Consider the following 19,497-nt stretch of genomic DNA (forward strand, 5'->3'; position numbering starts at 1 on the left):
AAAGGTTGGACTGGTATATGGATGAGAAGAAGATGGAGGGTTATGGGCATTGTGCAGGGAGGTGGGACTAGAGAGGGGTGTTTGGTTCGGTGCGGATAGAGGGGCCTAATGGCCTGTTTCCGTGCTGTAATTGTTATGTTATGTTAAGATATAGCTGCAGCTATATTTGGTGAAGGTGACTCTTGGGCTGGAACCTCAGGGAAAATCCTCCCTGATCTTCAAATGGTGAAATGGGTTAACATCAACATGATGACCACAGTTAAACAGCACCTTTGAAATGTTTTAACGTGCAGCTCGCTCTCAAGGTTATACAGTGCAGATCTATATTTTGCAATCAGGCCTTTGTCCTGAGCCTGATAACCTGCACTCTGGGAGCTGGATTTTTTGATGGATAGCTGCAAAGTACCATAACATGTTCCTACCTTTCCCAAGAAACACTTTGTTCTCTTGCAACTTGCAAGGTCACTTCACCTCTTTTTAAATTTTACTCTGCAGTCCAGCTCATGTTAATCTGTTCTAATTATAACTGGAGGAGGCCAGTACCTGATTGAAGAATTCCATTAGTGCCATTCATCTTTTCAATATGTGATAATAGAATCGAACTCCATTAAAGTACTGATGCATGTTGAAGGGATTCAAAATTGTTGTTACTGATTCATTGCTTAATCAGTAATACATTGTTTGTATATTTACTTGACCTAACCATCAAATACCTCAAATGTATTGTTATATTTGCATGGAATTCCCTGAGGAATAAAACATTAATTACACACTGGCACTGTAAATGGTATTTTGCCACAAAAAGTCAGTTTTGTTCATAAAACTAATTTGTCATCTTGTGAAAGTGAGCATAAACTTCCTGAGTTTCTCTGGCACTTTTATGTATTGCACTTGACCCCAGCATCTGCAGGTGTCTCTGTTTAACTCTATTAAGGTAAGGTTAGTGACCATTTGTAACTGGGGGCAAGAACTAACAATAGAAACAAACATCACTGTGTTACCTTGCTTCTATAATGGATACAAAGATTTTTCTGGGTTAAAGTCCATTTTAGGAAGGACTAAACAAAATCATCCATATACACTGTGCTTAAAATTAGGTTTATCATGAATACAGTGTGCATTACTTCCAACTCTTTAGCCTGAACAATATCAAAAAGGTCATGGAAGGAATAGAGAATAAGGATTTTTGAAAGAGGAGTGGCAAAAACCATGATGATTTGAAATAATCAGCAGGTTAATTTTCAACCTGGAAGCATGTTTGTTTGTCTTGAGACAAAATAGTTAACTGAAAGCAAATCAGATATTGGAAATTAATGTATAGTTGTTCAAAAATCAGAAACTTTCATTTTTCAGGTTCTCAAGCCATGGTCAGGTGCACCGTTTCTGCATTTCTGTGCATTTTAACATCACAGATTCTGCAGACCTTCCAGACTGGACTGATTCTTTCTTTGTAATATTTGCTTACTCCATTACTGATGTGTGTTTAAATCAGTGGCGATGACTTCTGCTACACACTCCATGCACGGATTTCCCCATGGTATTGAATGGGGCAGCATGAATGTGCTGGGAAATCTACTCCGAGGCTGCACCAGGATGTCGCAAATACAATGGCCTCATAAATCATTGGAAAGAACCAGTTGTGAGAGAAAACAGTAAGTTGACATTTTCTATTTGAATTATTCCAGTCTAAATCTACTTTAGTATTTAGTATTTAACACTTAATAGTGTTTAGTATTTTTCAAAAGTATTTTTAATGGTTCATGGCTTTTCATGAATGTGAGACAGCTTTGAAAGCCACCAAGCCAAGGGATGTGACCTTTGTGAATGTCAAAAACTATTCTACAATACAGCTGGGGGCTTGAGGCACAGCACGATTTTACTGCTCTGTGTCCCACTGATGTACTGGGACCTAGTCTTCCATGTAAGAACAAGGCTGGCACCATTCAGGAAGACACCAACATGTGGGTGGTCAGTGATCTTGGTTAATGGAAGATCCCATCTTATTGATGTTTGTGGAAACTGAGAATGTGCTTGGATAATTTTCATTTTAAGTGGATTTTTTTAAATTAAGTATGCCAGATGAAAGGTGTAACATTTGTGGGAAAAATCTTTAGTTGCACTTCAAAATAACCTTGCTTGAAAAAAAATCTTCTCAAATGAAGCAGAAAATATTTTTATTTAATATAATAATTCCTAATTTGGTACAAAATCATTTTGATAATACAGAACAAGCATTAGTTATGGAGATAGAAGTTTATTCCATTACATTTCAGATCCTTAATGCAATTGAAACCAGAAGTTGTGATTGACAATTCACCTGATATCTCCAACTAATGCTTTTTTTTTCTAAACATTGCTCCGTTATTGCTCCATGCCTTGTCCTTCCCCACCCCCCACCCCCTCAATTTTTCTGAAGATCCCCTTGACCAGGGAAAGGTAGGTAAGTGGATCCTGGTTATGTTGAGAGGTGACTAATTTCACCTCATTAAATATCTTTCCCACCCCCCCCCCCCCGCCCCGAGCTGATAGTGTAAAGAAAAATTACAATCTGCCAAAACAGCTTGCTGCAAAATAATTAATGAAAAACACCAAAGGGCTTCTGAAGGTAGAAGCATTTCCAACTCTGCATTATGGTTGGAGTGAAAGGCTTGTTGAAATAAAACTGTCAGTTCCAACTGAATAAATAGAATATGGTCCACTTGTTTACTGAAGATTGCAAGCTGTTGCTAGGAAGTAAGGACAATAAAACAAGTCATGGTTGACAAATTGTACCTTAATCTCAGTAATGTTTAAATGCTCCCAGGCCTTTACGGAAAATTTAATTGGAAACTAATCGAGCAACACTAAGCTATCTGAATATTTGCATGGGAGTTGTAGAATTCTTATTTCAAAGTGAACAAATAGTTTTCAAATAGATTTTGTTTTATTTCCTATTGTGATGCAATTTGGACTATGAACAGTAAAATGGAATATTAATGAGCAGAAAGTTTTATCATTAATCACTAGTTAATGTGGTTATTTAATCTTGACTTTTGTGATAAGTTCAGGAAATCATGATTAAAATTTAAAAAGATTGTTCATGTGATGAGATCTTTTAACACCTTGAAGTATTGCCAGTTTGTTTATTTTATACCACCTTTAAAAATCGTGGTATTGCCTGTTTTATGTATGCAGTATTGAAGTTTGTTTGAATGAAGTCCATTATATGACGTGTGTGCTGGTATCTTTTCAAATATCTATGCAGGTACACTATAACAATGTAGTCTTCACAGAGGAGGAAAAGCCCTTTTTTTTCCCCAAGTGGTCTTCTGAAGCTAAAAAGGATAAACCACACAGCTAGGAGGCCATGAGGTTCATGGGAAAGGGATTTGGATTGATTGGGGATTACTATGGCAACACGTTAGCGCAAACACCGTGTACCAAAGTGACTTTTTCTGCACTGTTGAGACAAAGAAATGTGCACTTGCCCAACCGTTACATAAAAGAATTAATATCTGCATGGGTGAATGTGCAGAAAGTTTAAAACTACAAGAAATTATGTAATCCATTTATCTTCCTGCTCCTCAGAGAAAAGTTCATGGTATTTGATATTAAACTATTATTTTTAAAAGCATCTCAGTCACGCTGGTTGCTCTTTTTTAACCTGAATTATGAAACAAACTGACCATTCAGTATCTGGCTGGCTCCAATTAAATTGCCACTCTCCTTGAGGTGAAGTAGATAGCACCATAATTGGTTCATGTTTTTGTTAATCCGAAATAATCTCTTGCTCCCTTTTTCACAAACGGGGAGGATTACATTATTCAAGCACATTTCTTTTTTGTGTGAATTTCCTCTTATAGAGTTGCTCGGGAATTGAACACTTCCATGTTGTGCTCAGTACACCTGGCTCAGGTACAACATACAACAAATGCAAAGCACATTCCATAACCATAGAACCATATAACCGTTTACACCACGGAAACAGGCCATGTCGGCCCTTCAAGTCCGTACCAGTTCACTTGAACAACTCCACTAGCTCCTCTGCAAACTCCTGAGGAAGTAGAGGCTTTCTTCATGATACCATTGGTGTGTTGCCTGGCATTAATCAGAACAATCCCCAAGTTTTGACTTTGGCCAGGTGGCTTGTGTCGTAGTCAGAGCTTACTCCTTGCAGTCTTTCTGCTTTTTCTTTTGCAAATTTTGATTGGGGGAAAATTAATTTGAATTGAGCAAGGCCGCAATCTTAGAAATATGGTCCATTGAGACCCATGTAGAAGTTCTTGGAATCTCCCACTTTGACTTTTTATAAGCTTTAAGAACACGAACATTTTTTTTGGAGATGACTACTGGTTCTCAGGGTACTATTATCTTCTCCAGTCCCTTTTTAATGTGCAATAGTAACATATAAAACAGACATGGTCTACACTTCCTTGGAAATACCAACAGTCACCTTCCAGTTTAAAAGAAGAAAGACAGTTAATCATTCAGCAAGTTTCAGGCACCGCCCTTTTGTGGTAAAAAAGTGTAGCTTCCGTAAGGTAACAAAAGTTGTATTTTAAATGTTTTTTTTTACATTGGATATAGTAGAAATCCAGAGAAAGAAGAATGCACATATGGGCCTGAATAGAGTCCTGCTGCTTGTTCAGATGGGAGTTGCATCCAAACTCTGTCTCCATGTGTTAGCTGAAGAACTGAGCTCCCAGAAGCCTGATCAAGAATCCCTTTCTTATATTCATCATAAGTATACATTTGTGGTTCATTATTTTTGTACAGAGCTACCCATACATTAGCACCTTTACAATGAACGTGATAGGAGAAGTAATAAATTCCTGGTATTTCACATGTAAAAACACCAGTTTGTGGACTGTAACTTTGCCTGCCATTGTACAGGATTTTATCGAACTTGACAGGTGATCCTACTGGCGGGAAAGGTATTGTAAGTTTGGCTGTGAATGCAGGCATCTCTGGTTTCAGTCCTATAGGTTTCCCTTTTTCACTTGGTTTGCCTATGTATCCTTGTGGTGTTCTTATCCCATTGATTGCTGAACCCATATCTGGGAGTTGGAACTCCCGTATCTCTGGTTGAATGGCCGGAGGCCCTGGAGGACCAGGGGGCCCTGGAGGACCGGGTGCACCCATTGCTCCATGACGACCCTCTGGGCCTGGTTTTCCGGTGGGTCCGGTGCGCCCTGGGACCCCGGGTTTTCCTATCCCGGGTAACCCGGGAGGCCCCCGTACTCCTCTGTCACCCTTTGGTCCTGGAGCCCCTGGAGCACCTATGGGGCCCCCTGGGCCAGCCATCCCAGGAATTCCCATAGGACCTTGGATGCCTTTCTCCCCGTGAAAGCCAGGTTCTCCTTTTAATCCTGGTGCCCCTTGCAGCCCGGGTAAACCCGTTGGGCCTACGTGTCCTTGCTCTCCCTTTGGACCAATGGGGCCAGGCAAACCCCTCTGCCCTGGCTGCCCTCCTTCACCAGGATAACCTGGTGTGCCTGGCATCCCCTGCATGCCAGTTTCCCCTTTCAAACCCTGAGGACCCTGAGGACCACTCGGCCCATATTCTCCCTTCAGCCCCGGGAAACCTACACCTCCTGGTGGTCCAACTGGCCCTGGAAGCCCAGGTAGCCCTTGTTCACCCTGCAGCCCAGGAATTCCAGGTGCCCCAACAGCTCCTGCTTCACCTTTTGCTCCCTGTATCCCTGGAGGTCCACTGTGACCCCGTTCACCTTTTGCCCCAGGGATCCCTGGTTTTGCTACCCCTGGCATGCCTGGGGAACCTGGTAAACCTGCCAGTCCTTTGTCACCTTTGGCCCCTGGAAATCCATGTTGACCAGGAATCCCATCTAGGCCTGGCTTTCCCACACCTGGTTTTCCAGGGGGTCCTTGAACACCCTGTGGTCCTGGAAAGCCTTGAGGCCCCATCTCACCTGGGAACCCTCTTTTACCGGGGGCTCCTGGAGCTCCGGGGAGGCCATTTAACCCCAATTTTGTGACCCCTGGAAGTCCTGCCAGTCCAGGCTGCCCAGGTAACCCGGGTGGGCCCTTCAATCCTGGCAAACCTGGCACACTAATTCCTTGTTGCCCTTTGGGCCCAGTCGGGCCTGGAATACCGGGCAATCCCCTCTGTCCTGGCTGCCCTCTCAGTCCTTGCTTTCCTGGGAATCCTGGTCGACCTGGCTTTCCTAATCCAGGAAGACCCGGAGGCCCTCGTGCCCCTTGGGGTCCTGGCTGTCCCATGGGTCCGCGCTCTCCCTTGGGTCCCATGTCACCCTTGTAGCCTGGTAATCCCATTCTTCCTGGTTTACCTGCTATTCCCGGAAGACCAGGCTTCCCCACACTCGGAAGACCAGGTTGGCCTGGAAGACCTGGTGCTCCTGCAGCTCCCTGAAGCCCCCGACCCGGTAACCCTGGCGGTCCAGGTGGGCCTCTTGCCCCAGGCTCTCCTGCCGGGCCTCTCTCCCCTTTCATTGCACTTGGAAATGTTGGTATCAGTTCTATGGAAAAACAATGATGAAAACAGTTAAAATGCATTTACCTCTGTCAACCAATAGATTGAAACTATTCACTGATATTCACCCGTATTTTTTCTAATGTTAGTTCTATTTGTGATAGATGTAAATCAGAAGTGGCTTCTCTAACTCCTATGTTTTGGTCATACCCTCTGTTGGAGAGGTATTGGATAGATATTTATAAGACCTTGTCAACTATACTAGATATCAATTTGCACCCTAATGCATTGACTGGACCTTTTGGAATTAGAGTTCCAGAAGTGGGACGGGTTCCCAATTTCACACATTCAGTTACAGCCTTTTCTACATGGTTGGCTAGAAGAGTGATCATATTTAAATGAAAAGCATCTAATCCCCCTACTTTGACCTCTTGGTTCTCTCAAATTATGTCACGTTTAAGTTTAGAGAAAGTTGGGAGTCATATATTTGATACTTCTGTTAAATATGAAGAGACTTGGCATCCTTTTATAAATTATTTCCACATGACTTGGTTAGTAGAATTATTTTCCTTTCCGGACTATATTTTATTTCTTTTTTTTTGGTGAAGACTAGACAGCTTATTTTTAATTAATATATTCTCGGGAAAGGCTGCCCAGTCTCTCTTTTTTTTAAGATTAGATGGGGTTTTATTGTAATTTATTTATTTTTTTTGCTTTGACGATTTCAGTTTGAGGAGATGAGAATATATTCATTAATTGTGATTTAATCAGGGGTGCGGGGCTAGCTCTGAGCACCTCTTTATCGCTGTTTTTGGTGAGCTCCAGCACCTAAAAAATATTTAGCACTGCACCCCTGGGTGTAATAAAATGTGTTAAATCATTTGATGTCATATAGTGATATTTTTCCATTCTTGAATATGTATCCTATTCTCATGTATTATTTAAACCTAGTATGATTAATGAAGGGACTGAAAAAGAACAAAAGAAAATATTCACCTTGCTCTCAATGCAAGTTCAGGGAAAACATTTGGGAAATTTCAAAATGAAATCTGCTTTGATACTAAATAAATGCAATTTGCATTTGTAGCTTTTTTGCTAGAGGAAGAGGATTGACACGTTTGAAAACGTGATGCTGGAAGTGACTGATCAAACCCTCTGATGTGGCATCCACTCAGACCTGCTCCATGAAGAGGGACAATTCCGCAACAAAACGTGATGGAGGCCACCAGTTGAATGGAGATGGCAATGTTTGAAATAGCAGAAAGAAACTAAGAATATTGGCCAGTATTAAATGACATCTGTTTAAGGTGACTGGATGAAAGTTTAGGGAGGTGATTTTATTTTTTTACTCCAGGTGGTGGGGTCTGGGACAAATTGCTAGGGGCGGTGGTGGAAGCTGGAACAATAGTGCCATTCAAAAGATTCTTGAATAGGCTCGTGCATGTAAGATACAGGGTTATGCATCCGAGAGAGGGAAAAATTAGATTGTGTGGAGTAGGTTTGCACAACATTGTGGCCTGAAGGGTCTGTGCTGTGCTCTATCGTTCTATGTTTGATCAACAGATTGTGATTAGAAATCCCATTCCTATGTTTATAATTCAGGCTGTCATTTTCTGAGATGACATCGTTCAAAATAAGACTTTAAACTGTGATGTAGTCTACTTGTTCTGGTGAGTTCCAATCATTTGAATTAAGGTACTCTGTCAATTAATTCTACAATGCCTATATGAAGGTTAAAAGATCAAGATGCACTTCCCAATGAATAGTTTGGAATTTTCCCAGTGTCCAAGCAAGTATTCAGCTGAACCAATTTGGACATGAACTGAGAGCATATTTGTAGAGTGCGTCAAAAGAACCAAAGACTTGTTGATCCAAACCAAGGCTTTTATTAACTAAAAGACTGGAGCATGTCATATGTAGGTTGACCAGTCCAGAATGACCTGGTCTGGCTAGGAGCAATCCTTTAAGACCTGTCAATAGGTGGCAAGGCTTTTATTAACTAAAAGACTGGAGCATATCACAAGTAGGTTGACCAGTCCAGAATGACCTGGTCTGGCTAGGAGCAATCCTTTAAGACCTGCCAGTAGGTGGCAAGGCTTTTATTAACTAAAAGACTGGAGCATATCACAAGTAGGTCGACCAGTCCAGAATGACCTGGTCTGGCTAGGAGCAATCCTTTAAGACCTGCCAATAGGTGGCAAGGCTTTTATTAACTAAAAGACTGGAGCATATCACAAGTAGGTCGACCAGTCCAGAATGACCTGGTCTGGCTAGGAGCAATCCTTTAAGACCTGCCAATAGGTGGCAAGGCTTTTATTAACTAAAAGACTGGAGCATATCACAAGTAGGTTGACCAGTCCAGAATGACCTGGTCTGGCTAGGAGCAATCCTTTAAGACCTGCCAATAGGTGGCAAGGCTTTTATTAACTAAAAGACTGGAGCATATCACAAGTAGGTCGACCAGTCCAGAATGACCTGGTCTGGCTAGGAGCAATCCTTTAAGACCTGCCAATAGGTGGCAAGGCTTTTATTAACTAAAAGACTGGAGCATATCACAAGTAGGTCGACCAGTCCAGAATGACCTGGTCTGGCTAGGAGCAATCCTTTAAGACCTGCCAATAGGTGGCAAGGCTTTTATTAACTAAAAGACTGGAGCCTATCACAAGTAGGTCAACCAGTCCAGAATGACCTGGTCTGGCTGGGAGCAATCCTTTAAGACCTGCCAGTAGGCGTGGCTATGCTCTCAGCCAATCACGGTCATCCTACACGACCATCTGTACAGATACACATTGGTGATAGAATCGGTACTATCGCAATATTTGTGGTTTGTGAGACTTTCATTCACATCAGCTGCCTTGTCTGTTATGCCCTTTAAGTGTAGTGAGGCACAGGAAAGAGCCGACGCTGGAGTCTGGCTCAAAAATCTGGCACTGTGGACACCATAGCACCGCCAATCCGGGTTCGAATCCGCCGCTGCCTGCAAGACTCTAGTACATAGGCTTCAATGAGGACCTCCAGTGAGTACAGTCCTAGAGCCATCAAACACTCCTCGTGTGATCATCCTTTGATTCTAGGGATCATTCTCGTGCATCTCCTTTGCACCTTCTCTGTTGTCAAGATAAGGAGCCCAAAACTGCTCACACGTCCTTCCTCTCAAACTGAATGCTGGCATTGCATTTGCCTTCCATACCACTGACTCGACATGCAAGTTGACCTTTAGGGGATCTTCACAAGGACTCTATTTTCTAAACAGGCAGCTAGTTCAGAACTCAATCGCTGCCTTTATTCCTTCCACCAAAGTACTTCATCCTAAACTTCTCTATAGTTGTGCCCGATCTTCTAATCTGCAGAAGAACTCAAGCAGATTCAGTGCTTCTTCAATACTACCTGCCCCTCCTCCTCCTGGCAATCGAGTGATACTGGTGTGCGACTCCTAAATATAGAATGTACTTGCCTGCCTTGGGGATGATGGTCCTCATCAGAATCAGACTTTGTCATGAAATGCAGTGTTTTGCTGCAGCGTCATAGAGCAAACATTCATATTACAACCATCTTACAACATTACTATAAATTAAAAAAAAATAATAGTGCACAAGAAGTAAGGCTTGATCTTTCAGGAATCTGATGGCAGCAGGATAGAAGCTGTCCTTGTGCCACTGAGTGCTCATCTTCAGGCTCCTGTATCTTTTCCCTGGTGGTAGTGGAGTGTGGAGGGCGTGGCCTGGGTCTTTGAGGACAGAGGCTGCTTTATTAACACCTCATGTCGATGTCCTCGACGGAGTGAAGTCCGGTGCCTGTGACGTTGCAGGCCGAGTTAACAACCCTTTTTGTCCTGAGAGTTGGCGCCAAGCACTTTAAAGATATTTTGTCAAATATTTATTTAACTTTGTACTTTAATAGACCACTTGTTCTCTGAACCTCGTCATATCCTTTGACTAACAAATAAAAGTCCAGGTATCCCATTCTGTTGATTTATGAGCCTGATGCTGATATTGTACAGTATTTATATTGGCAGATCCTCTATTTATTTTAATAACTGACAAAAGCCCATACATTTTTTCTTTTTTTTTTCTCCATTCATTTGCTGCTTGAGTATAGATGACCTCCTAATCCACAGTTTGTTAAGCTGTAGGTTCAAATGTGCATGATTTGTCCATAAATATTTTGCTGTTTCATATGTTTACTATTTCAACACCAACTGAACGTTAATACACAGCTATGGATATATTGGGTGTGTATGGAATAAGATTTGTAGTCAAAATACTGATGTAATTCAGTGATGACCCAGGAAGGAAGAAGGACGGGCATAGCACGCTAAGAGTCGAGATAGACTGTGAATATAGTCAAAAAGCAAAAGAAGGTATATGTAAGGTTTAGAAAGCTAAACCCATACATGGCCCTGGAAGAATATAAGGATTGCAGGGAGGACATTAGGAAAGTCAAAAGGAGCCATGGAATGCAATCACAAATAAGGTTCGCCAGCGGCTATACTTTGCAAGGAGTTGGAAGAGATTTGGTGTGTCACTGAAGATGCTCAACTTCTACGTGGAGAGCATTCTGACTGGTTGCATCACTGTCTGGTACAGAGGTACCAATGCTCAGGACAAGGAAAAAAAAACTCCAGGTGGTTGTGAACTTGGCCTGTGACATCACGGGCACCAGACTTCACTCCATCAAGGACATCTACAAGAGGCGGTGTCTTAAGAAAACAGTCTCTGTTCTCAAGGATCCCCACCACCCAGGCCATACCCTCTTCACTCTGCTACCATCGGGGGAGAAAAAGGTAGAGGAGCCGGAAGACAAGCTGTCAGCAGTACAAGGGCGGCCTCGTACCCTCTGCCATCAGATTCCGGAATGAATAATGAACCACATACACTGCCTTACTTTAACTGTTTATTTTATTTACACTGTTTTTATTTAAAGTGGTTTATAGAAATGTTTTCGTGATGTGTTCATGAAAATCTGATTTTGGTGTGTAGGATTAAAGAGAATCCAATGGCAGTTTATACTTGCATTGAAAACACAAGGATAAAGGACAATGTGGAATCTGAAGTGATACTCTAAATGAGTAGTTTGAAGAGCATAAAGATGGATAAGTCTCCAGGGTCTGATGGAATGTATCCCACTTCTTGAAACAGACAAGAGAAGACATTGCTGGAGCCCTGAAAATATTTGTATCCTCACGACTGAAAAGTAGTCAATGTACTTTCTTTCAAGAAGGTAGGAAATTATAGGCCAATGTATTTCATATCAGAGCTAGGGAATCTATTGGAGAGGATATTTGGGCATAAGATTTACACACGTGGTCAGATTGGGGACAGTCAGCAGGGCTATGTGCAGGGCAGGTTGTGTCTTATAAACCTGAGGTTCATGAAGAGGTGGTAAAGGTAGTGCAGTGGATGTTGACTTTAGTACGGGCATTTGACAAGCTATTATAGGCTGATCCAGAAGGTCCACAGTGAAATTTGGATTCTGAATTGGCAGAGACCCATGGTTGGGGGGGGGGGGGGGGGGGGGGGGGGCAGTAGTGTTTTTAACATGGATTGATTAGTTCAATTGGTGGGTGGATTGGCAAGTGTGCAGATAACACAATAACTGAAGTTGTGGATGAAGGGCTATCAAAGAATTTAAAAAGATGTAGATCAGTTACACGTGTGGACAGAGAAATGGCAGACAGGTGAGGTATTGCACTTGAGAGGTCAAATGCAAGGAGGAAAATATGCAATTAATAGCAGGACTTAAAAGCATGGGGTTCAGGTGGACACATCCTTGAAAGTGTCCACGCAAGTAGGTGAGCATATGGCAGACTTGTCTTCATTAGTCTGGGTATTGAATATAAAAGTAAGGAAGTAGAGTTGCAGCTGTACATGACTTTGGTTAGGTCACCCTGGGAATACTGTGTGCAATTCTGGTTGCCCTATTACATGATGTGGAGGCTTTGGGAATGGCACAGAAGAGATTTACAAAGATACTGCCTGGATTATAGGATATGAGCTATAAGGGAGAGGTTGTTTTCTCTGGAGCAAAGATTGAAGGGTGACCTGATGGAGGCATTGATAAGTTAGACAGTCGAATCTTCTTCCAGGATTTAAAAAAAACACTAAAGAACATGCATGTTGGGTGGGGTGAGGGGTTTAAAGGAGAAGTGCATAGTATTTCCCCCCCCCCCCCCCCCACCACAGAGAGTAGTACCAGGAGTAGTGGACATGTGCATATTTGGGGACTAGAAGGATGGATCTAGAATGTAAGCAGCAGAGTTTTAGCTTAGTTTGGGCATTGTGTCTGACAAAAGGAAGGCCTGTCACTGTATTATGTTCTAGGTGTTGTCAATTGCTTAAGTCGTGATTGAGTTCCACAAATGTGGGCAGATTCTGATTCTCTCTTCCCAAAAAGTACACCTCTGTTGGAAATGGTTGAATTCCTCTCTGTTGGGCAGTATCCTTCATTTCAAAAGGGAGCCATCACCAGCTGCCAGTCCATTACTGCTCAGCACATTCCAATTCTTGGAAGAAAGAGGTGACCATTTGATAATCCTTGCCACCCAGTAAAGGTACACCTGGCCTTTTCCCTCAATCGCACTCTCGTGCACAATCTCACTTCCTTTAACATGTAAAATAAATCTGTTGATCTCTTTCTTAAATATTCACTACATTCTGACTGAAGAACTTTCTTCTCAACATTGCCCTGGTGTATTCCTCATACCTGGTTTTGAGATTCTGATCTGCTCTTAGATTCAGTGTGAGAAATCCACATAAAGCTGGACATGGTTGTTGCAGCAGGAAAGCATTGCCAAAGGATTTTAAAAAAGCACACACACAAATGCTGGAGAAACTTAGCAGGTCAAACAGTGCCTTTATCTAGAAAAGGTAAAGGTAAATCCCCAATGTTTCGAGCTTGAGCCCTTCATCAAGGTGTGAGGGGACATGAGAGGTGTCTGAACAAAAGGGGGGAGGGGGGATTGGTGAAGGTGAGAGATGATAGCTGGAGGTGGGGGGAGAAACACTGAAGGAGTTGGGTGGGGAGGAGTCTACGCTAGGTGGAGAGAGTTTCTGTGGAATCGAGTCTGGGTGAGTACATGGTTGTAGAGCTTGAGAGCAGCAGGGATGACAAAGCCAAAGGATGAGTGTGATGGCAAGGTCAGGTAGTGGACTGTCCCCTCCAGAAACTGTCAGGTTTAAATCCTCCTAATCCCTGCGTTAGGAACAAAAACAGTATGCACCTTCATTCTCAGATTCTTCCCTTCTCTTTACTTTCCTCTCTTTTGAATATAGTTTGCCTGATGCCAAGCAGTGTTTAAAAAAAAAAAAACAAGTCTGCAGCCACTCTGATTGGAATAAAAACACAGAAATGCTGGAGGAACTCAGCCACTCTTGCAGCATCCATAGGATGTTCCGACCCTGAGCAAAGAACAGGAAGATATCAGAATAAAGGCCGGGGAGGAGCCCAGAACAACAACAGGAATTAATTGGATACGATGAGAGGTGAAAATTGATTTTTGGTTCTGTGAGAGGAGACCAAGGGAAAAGGGAAAAAAGTGGGGGTGGGGGGAGGAAGGGGCATTTGACAGAAACCAGAGAAGTCTATATTAATTCCATCTGGAAGATGAGGTGTGTGATAGACTTGTATTTTTTTAAAATTCTTTGTTTTTATATTCTATAGTGGGTTACTTTGTGGCTTGGAAACAGGGGAAAGACATACATTTTGAAATCCAGGTGCAAAGGTACCTCCGTTCAGGGTCATAACCAGTGCTATTGTTCTCCATTGAAAGCCTGAAGCAATGAATGTTTGCTAAGAAGGACACCTGTTTAAACAGAAAGACATCTGGTCAAACTGGAGGCCATTTGCCATAATGATTCATGGATTGGGGAAAATGAAACCTAAAAATCATGCATTGCTCAATTAAGTCGCTGGATAAAACAGCCTTTAGCATCAAATCAGGGTCATTTGAAGTAGAATTAAAGTGACATGGAAAGAAGATGGTCACTCCTGTTGTTTTTCTTTGTCAAGAGAGAGCAGTAATACTGTGGCCATTGTAATAGTTACTTCTAACTGACCTATATATGGGTAAAAGAAAGCAAGATCAATCTTGTTTCTGGTTCATGACCAATTTAATTGTTACTTCGAATAAAACCCTTACCAGAGTCTCTGAAAGCATCATGGGTGCCACAAGTCTCGTAACCCTTACGCGAGAAACAAGGGAGCTGTGACAAATCATTCATATGAAGGAACATTTCTCTGAAATCAACTCAACAAGAATTTGTGAGTTTTCAGAAGTCTGATGACTCGGTATCTCAACTACATAATTACTTCTGAACAACAGTTTTTTAAAGTTCTGAGTTTCAACACAAGATTTCTAAGACTGAACTTTGAATTTGACTCTTCAGATTGGGCCTAAGCTATAATGGTTTGAGTAATTCACACACCCACCCACTCAGAGTTGGGGCTAAGTTTAGAGTTAAGAAATTATTATTAAAAGTTATTCATAAAAAAATATTGTCTTGGTGAATTTTTATTGCTGCTAGTCTATGGCATAACTGGTGATCTCAAAGGATTTTCAGGTGGTCTCAGTCTGGCAGACATGTCAGCAAGGGGAATAGGAGATTCCAGCTGTCGCTGGTTCTGGTGTGTGACGACAGAGATATGATAGAAGTGCAGTAGCAGCACAGAATCAAAATTAGCTGAAGGACACAAGGCAGTAATAGTAAAGTAGTAGCGGGGAATCGTCCAGCATTATTGCAGAGGTCTCTTTAAAATATGCTGATAAGATGTCATGGATGCTGAGCAAGATGAAATCTGCAGATAATAAATCTTAAAGTAGTAAATAAAGTGGATAGATTCAGGTGAAGGCAACAGCACTCCTACATATTTCAGCAATTGACAAAAGGGCGTAATATATTTTTTTTAAAAACACATTTTTTGTGGAGGTGCAGGAGCCAAGAAGGAGGCGAAAGGTAGAAGGTGAACAAGGAAATTGAAAAAGTTGTTTACAATAGCAAGGGCGACACGAGCCGCCTTAAAGAGATGTGGGTTATAAAAATAAGGGCACAGATATTACGGTTTCCAAATTGTGGACTGGAGTAAAGAGCTTATTTCGAGGGAATATTTACTAGAACACTTCTTTAAAAAAAAAGACTAAAATTGAAGTAGCTTTAATGCACAGGTAAAATTTCTTATTTAAATAACAAAACACCATTTAACTGCCATGTCCTACAATCTCCACACGTCTACAGGTGTGGGAAAAGATGCGAGACCCTGGTGCTGGACATCACAGAACAAACAGCTATGGCTTACCAAGTAGCTCAGTGGACCCTGGACTTCCACATTTGGCAGCACATACACATGTCCAAGAGTTTCTGAGGTTTTAACAGATGAACATTGGTAATTCTGATTAGAATCATCAGAATTAATTCTCCATCCCTACTCCCTCTCTAACTTGGCGATTTGCATTCTCCCAATGAAATCTTGTGCAAGCTTAGGAAACAGCTTCTTAATTTCTGTCAATACACATTGCTTTTTGGTTTTAATAATACAGTAGTTTCTCTTCCCCCCCCCCCCCTCCAACTTATCTGCGGAGAATATGTTCCAAGGCTCCCCGTGGATAGTACTGAACCCTATATATTCACAGTATGATTTTTCCTATACGTATCTAAAGTGTAATTTATAAATTAGGCGCGGTAAGAGACTAACAACTACTAACAATAAGGTAAAACCATCATAACAATCATTTGAATCCAAGCACTGCAATATTGCAACAGTCGATCTGATAACAGACAGCTACTAATTAACGGATGGGTTCATATACAGCGTAGATACGCTGGACAAAGTGACAATTCATGTCCCGGATGGGATGGCGCAAGATTTTATCATGCTACTCAGAACAGCAAGCAATTTAAAACTTATGATTTGTTCTGGAATTTTTTCCATTTAATATTTTTGGACCATGGGTAACTGAAACCGTGGATGGGGGGTAGGGGGGAAGAACCACTGTACATTCTACGATTTCAAATAATCAGCTTCTTTCCTTTGTGTCTTTTCTGATGCTCAACCACCTGATCTTCAGTTTCTCTCACCCTACAGATGCCTGCCTGATTTGCTTTGCTTTCACAGGAATTTCTTCTCCACATTTCCAGTAACTGGTGTGTTTACTCTCACCTCCAACATTTTTTTTTCCCTCTCAATTTACCCTTATCAACAATTCTATCCACTGAATGAGATTGTTCCAAAAGTATTTTTGTCACTTAGTTTCACTTCTAGCATTGGCACTCCCTTTGCTTTCTTCTCCTTTCCTTTGCAACTTGATTGGTGCTTGAGTTTTTTTTTTGTTTTGAGTTTTTCAGTTCCGATGAAGGGTCACGGACCTGAAATGTCAACTCAGTTTCTCTTCCCACATTTGTTGGCTGATCTGCTGAATATTTATAGAGTAATTCACATTACTCTATCATTTGGGTACAGGGAGTACCCGGGTTACGATCAAGATCCGTTCCTACATTTGTCTTTAAGTCAAATTTGTAGGTAAGTCAGAACGGGTACATACAGTTCTAATTTAGTGTCAGTTACTCAAATGTTTGTCTTAGTACTGTATATATAAAAAAAATTGAATAAACAGTTTAGATAGGGGGAAAAATCATGATTAAAAGTTAACACTTACTCTCGTTCCAACGATGTCTTGCATACCAGAAGAGGCATTCATGAGGTAACATGTGCCTGCATGAATTGGGGAACAATTTGTTTGTACGTACGAGTTGTCCGTAAGTCGGACGTTCATGATCCAGGACTCCCTGTATGTCAGATTCTGAATCCAATACTTCTTGTCACACAAAAATGAAGTTTTGACTTTAATCCTTAATTTATTATGTCTTACCTTTTGCCTCTTTCTGAGGCATCACATTTTTTCCAAAGGCATGCATTTGTGGAATATCCTTCCCATAGTGAGAACCATATGGTAAATCCTTTCCATACACAGGCAAGTGTGGCACTTCCTTGCCCATGTGTTGAAGATGAGGTCCTTCTTTGCCAACTCGTACCATGTGTGGGACTTGAATTTGTGGCATCTGCTGTGGCCCCTGCTTTAGCGGATAATAACCGCCCCCGTGAACGAGTCCAGCCAAGAACAAATGGGTAGTCAGCATCAGAAACTGTACAAGGAGAGGTGCAGCCATAATCTGAAACGAACATTTTTTTTAAAAAAGCACAATTATTTTTCTTATATCTTCACCTTTGTGGTTTGTGTGAATGTGAAACAAAATTTGATAGAACATTCAACCTACTTGGTGGGGATTGATCTCCTTTCTGCCTCTAACAGAGGACCTGTAGAGGATGGACTTTAAAAATAGCTATTCAGATGCAGGAGAGGAAAGTTACAAAGAGAGGTTATGTTTCAGTTACATTGGACAATGGTTCAACCAGGTCTAGAATATGCTGTATTTTATTGGTCTCCATATCTCGGTGCTGTCCAATTGCTCAGCAAAAGGAGGTGTAAGGCGCTTCTTCCGTCCGATAGCCAGCGGTCACCCCTGGGCAAGGTGTAGTGCAGTGTCTCTCACCCTTTTTCTTTCCATTCACATACCACTCTAAGTACTCCCTATGCCGTAGGTGCTCTGTGATTAGTAAGGGATTGCTTAAGGTGGTATGTGGGTGGAAAGAAAAAGGTTGAAAACCACTGTTAATTGTACCTTATTGACTCGTTATGTGCAGGGTTTCATAACTCCAAAGGAAATGGGCCAATGACAATTTTTCTCAAGCAAAATATTTCAGTAACAATTGGGTCGAGAGCAGTGATTCTCAACCTTCCCTTCCCACTCACATACCACCTTAAGCAATCCCTCACTTATCACAGAGCACCGACAGGATAGGGATTACTTAAAGTGGTATGCAAGTGGAAAGAAAAAGGTTGAGAATCACTGGTGCAGAACCTGTTTAGCCTCCCAATCAGGGTCATGTGAAGCCATGGATTCCTGATAGTGGATGGTTTTTACAAGCAAATTCTACAGATTGGAATTTGTGGTTGTAAAACTAATTAAAAAAATGCTGGGCGGATGAATCTTCTGATCAATGGCCAGGTGTCTCGTCCAGTGTGAACACTGCGACTGAAGGCGGCAACAGGAAACCACTTCAGTATTTTATTCCTTGTATAATCATGAACTCAACACAAACTACAGACTCAGCTCAAAGAGGGAGCCTTCACCGAAGGAGATCAGGGGAGGTAACAACTACAATTTGAAGGGTCAGCTATCGAGACATGATCGCCCACGCCCAACAGCAAGGCACCTGAATGATGATGTAAAGGAACTAAGTACAGGTATTGGATGCTATTCAGAGAAGGTATCTAATGAGAAAGGATGGACAATCTAGGCTTGTATCCACTAGAATTTAGTCCAATGAGGCAACTTGATTCAAATATTAAAAATTTTAAGGGAACTTGACAGGGTGGTTATGGAGAGAGTATTTCCTTTTGTGTGGAGAATTTATAATTACCTGTTCCCTAGTCAAAAGTAAGTGGTTGCCTGTTTGAAAGAGAATTTCCTCAATGGCAGCAGAGCTCCCTTGATAAAGAAAGGCAGTGAATAGATACAAGGCTCAGCAGGAATTGGGGCTCAAGATTACAATCTGGATAACAATGACCCTGTGAAACTGCAGAACAATCACGGATGGCTGACTTCTGCTCGATGGTATATTCATAATCAACTGTTCCAGTTAAAACATGAATGTCTCTAACCTGAATGGTTACTGCATGGTTGAGATCCAGTTTCTTGGACATTTTCAGACTAACTAATACACAGCCAATTCTACTGGAACACGGTCAAGATTAATGAAGACAAATTTTGTTGAGATCAACAAGAGCTCCAGAGATTAAAACTCCTAATTTCAAGTAATGCACTTTCTGCCAACTGCTGTTGTCCACCCAGAACATTCTGCCCCTGAGAGGAGCCAATGGGCAACTGGTGGGATTATTTCCAGAGTTGTGGAAACCTGTGGATTGTAGGCATTAACACAAATGAAACTAATCTTCAAAGCAAAACTTCAAATATAAATTACAAGCAGTTTTGAAATTAAAGGCACAGCTTTGT

At 41.7% G+C, this 19,497-nt stretch overlaps 1 protein-coding gene and 2 long non-coding RNA genes across 11 annotated transcripts in view; 2 read left to right on the forward strand and 1 right to left on the reverse strand.

Moving 5' to 3' along the window:
* The first annotated feature begins 1,298 nt into the window (after positions 1-1,298).
* On the forward strand, positions 1,299-14,879 carry LOC138738454 (uncharacterized). The gene is made up of 4 exons (XR_011341555.1): positions 1,299-1,652; positions 7,518-7,737; positions 11,410-11,650; positions 13,702-14,879. It is a non-coding gene; the product is annotated as an uncharacterized lncRNA (long non-coding RNA).
* The window catches only part of LOC138738448 (collagen alpha-1(VIII) chain-like), a 176,890-nt gene continuing 159,550 nt past the window's right edge, over positions 2,158-19,497 (reverse strand). For all 7 annotated transcript variants that reach the window (XM_069888679.1, XM_069888677.1, XM_069888680.1 and 4 more), the window contains 2 exons: positions 17,292-17,592; positions 2,158-6,476 (listed from right to left, as the gene is read on the reverse strand). In XM_069888679.1, coding sequence (XP_069744780.1) covers positions 4,552-6,476; positions 17,292-17,589 — 2,223 coding nt within the window. In that variant the 5' untranslated portion in view covers positions 17,590-17,592 and the 3' untranslated portion in view covers positions 2,158-4,551. The remainder of the gene's footprint in view (positions 6,477-17,291; positions 17,593-19,497) is intronic.
* LOC138738453 (uncharacterized) overlaps positions 16,758-19,497 on the forward strand; it is a 45,656-nt gene continuing 42,916 nt past the window's right edge. For 2 of the 3 annotated variants that reach the window (XR_011341554.1, XR_011341552.1), the window contains exon 1: positions 16,759-16,942. This is a non-coding gene — a long non-coding RNA (uncharacterized lncRNA). Of the gene's footprint in view, positions 16,943-19,497 lie in introns of all 3 variants that reach the window. The other variant, XR_011341553.1, reaches the window with a different exon arrangement.

Source organism: Narcine bancroftii, chromosome 7, assembly GCF_036971445.1.
Source record: "Narcine bancroftii isolate sNarBan1 chromosome 7, sNarBan1.hap1, whole genome shotgun sequence".
NCBI lineage: Eukaryota > Metazoa > Chordata > Chondrichthyes > Torpediniformes > Narcinidae > Narcine > Narcine bancroftii.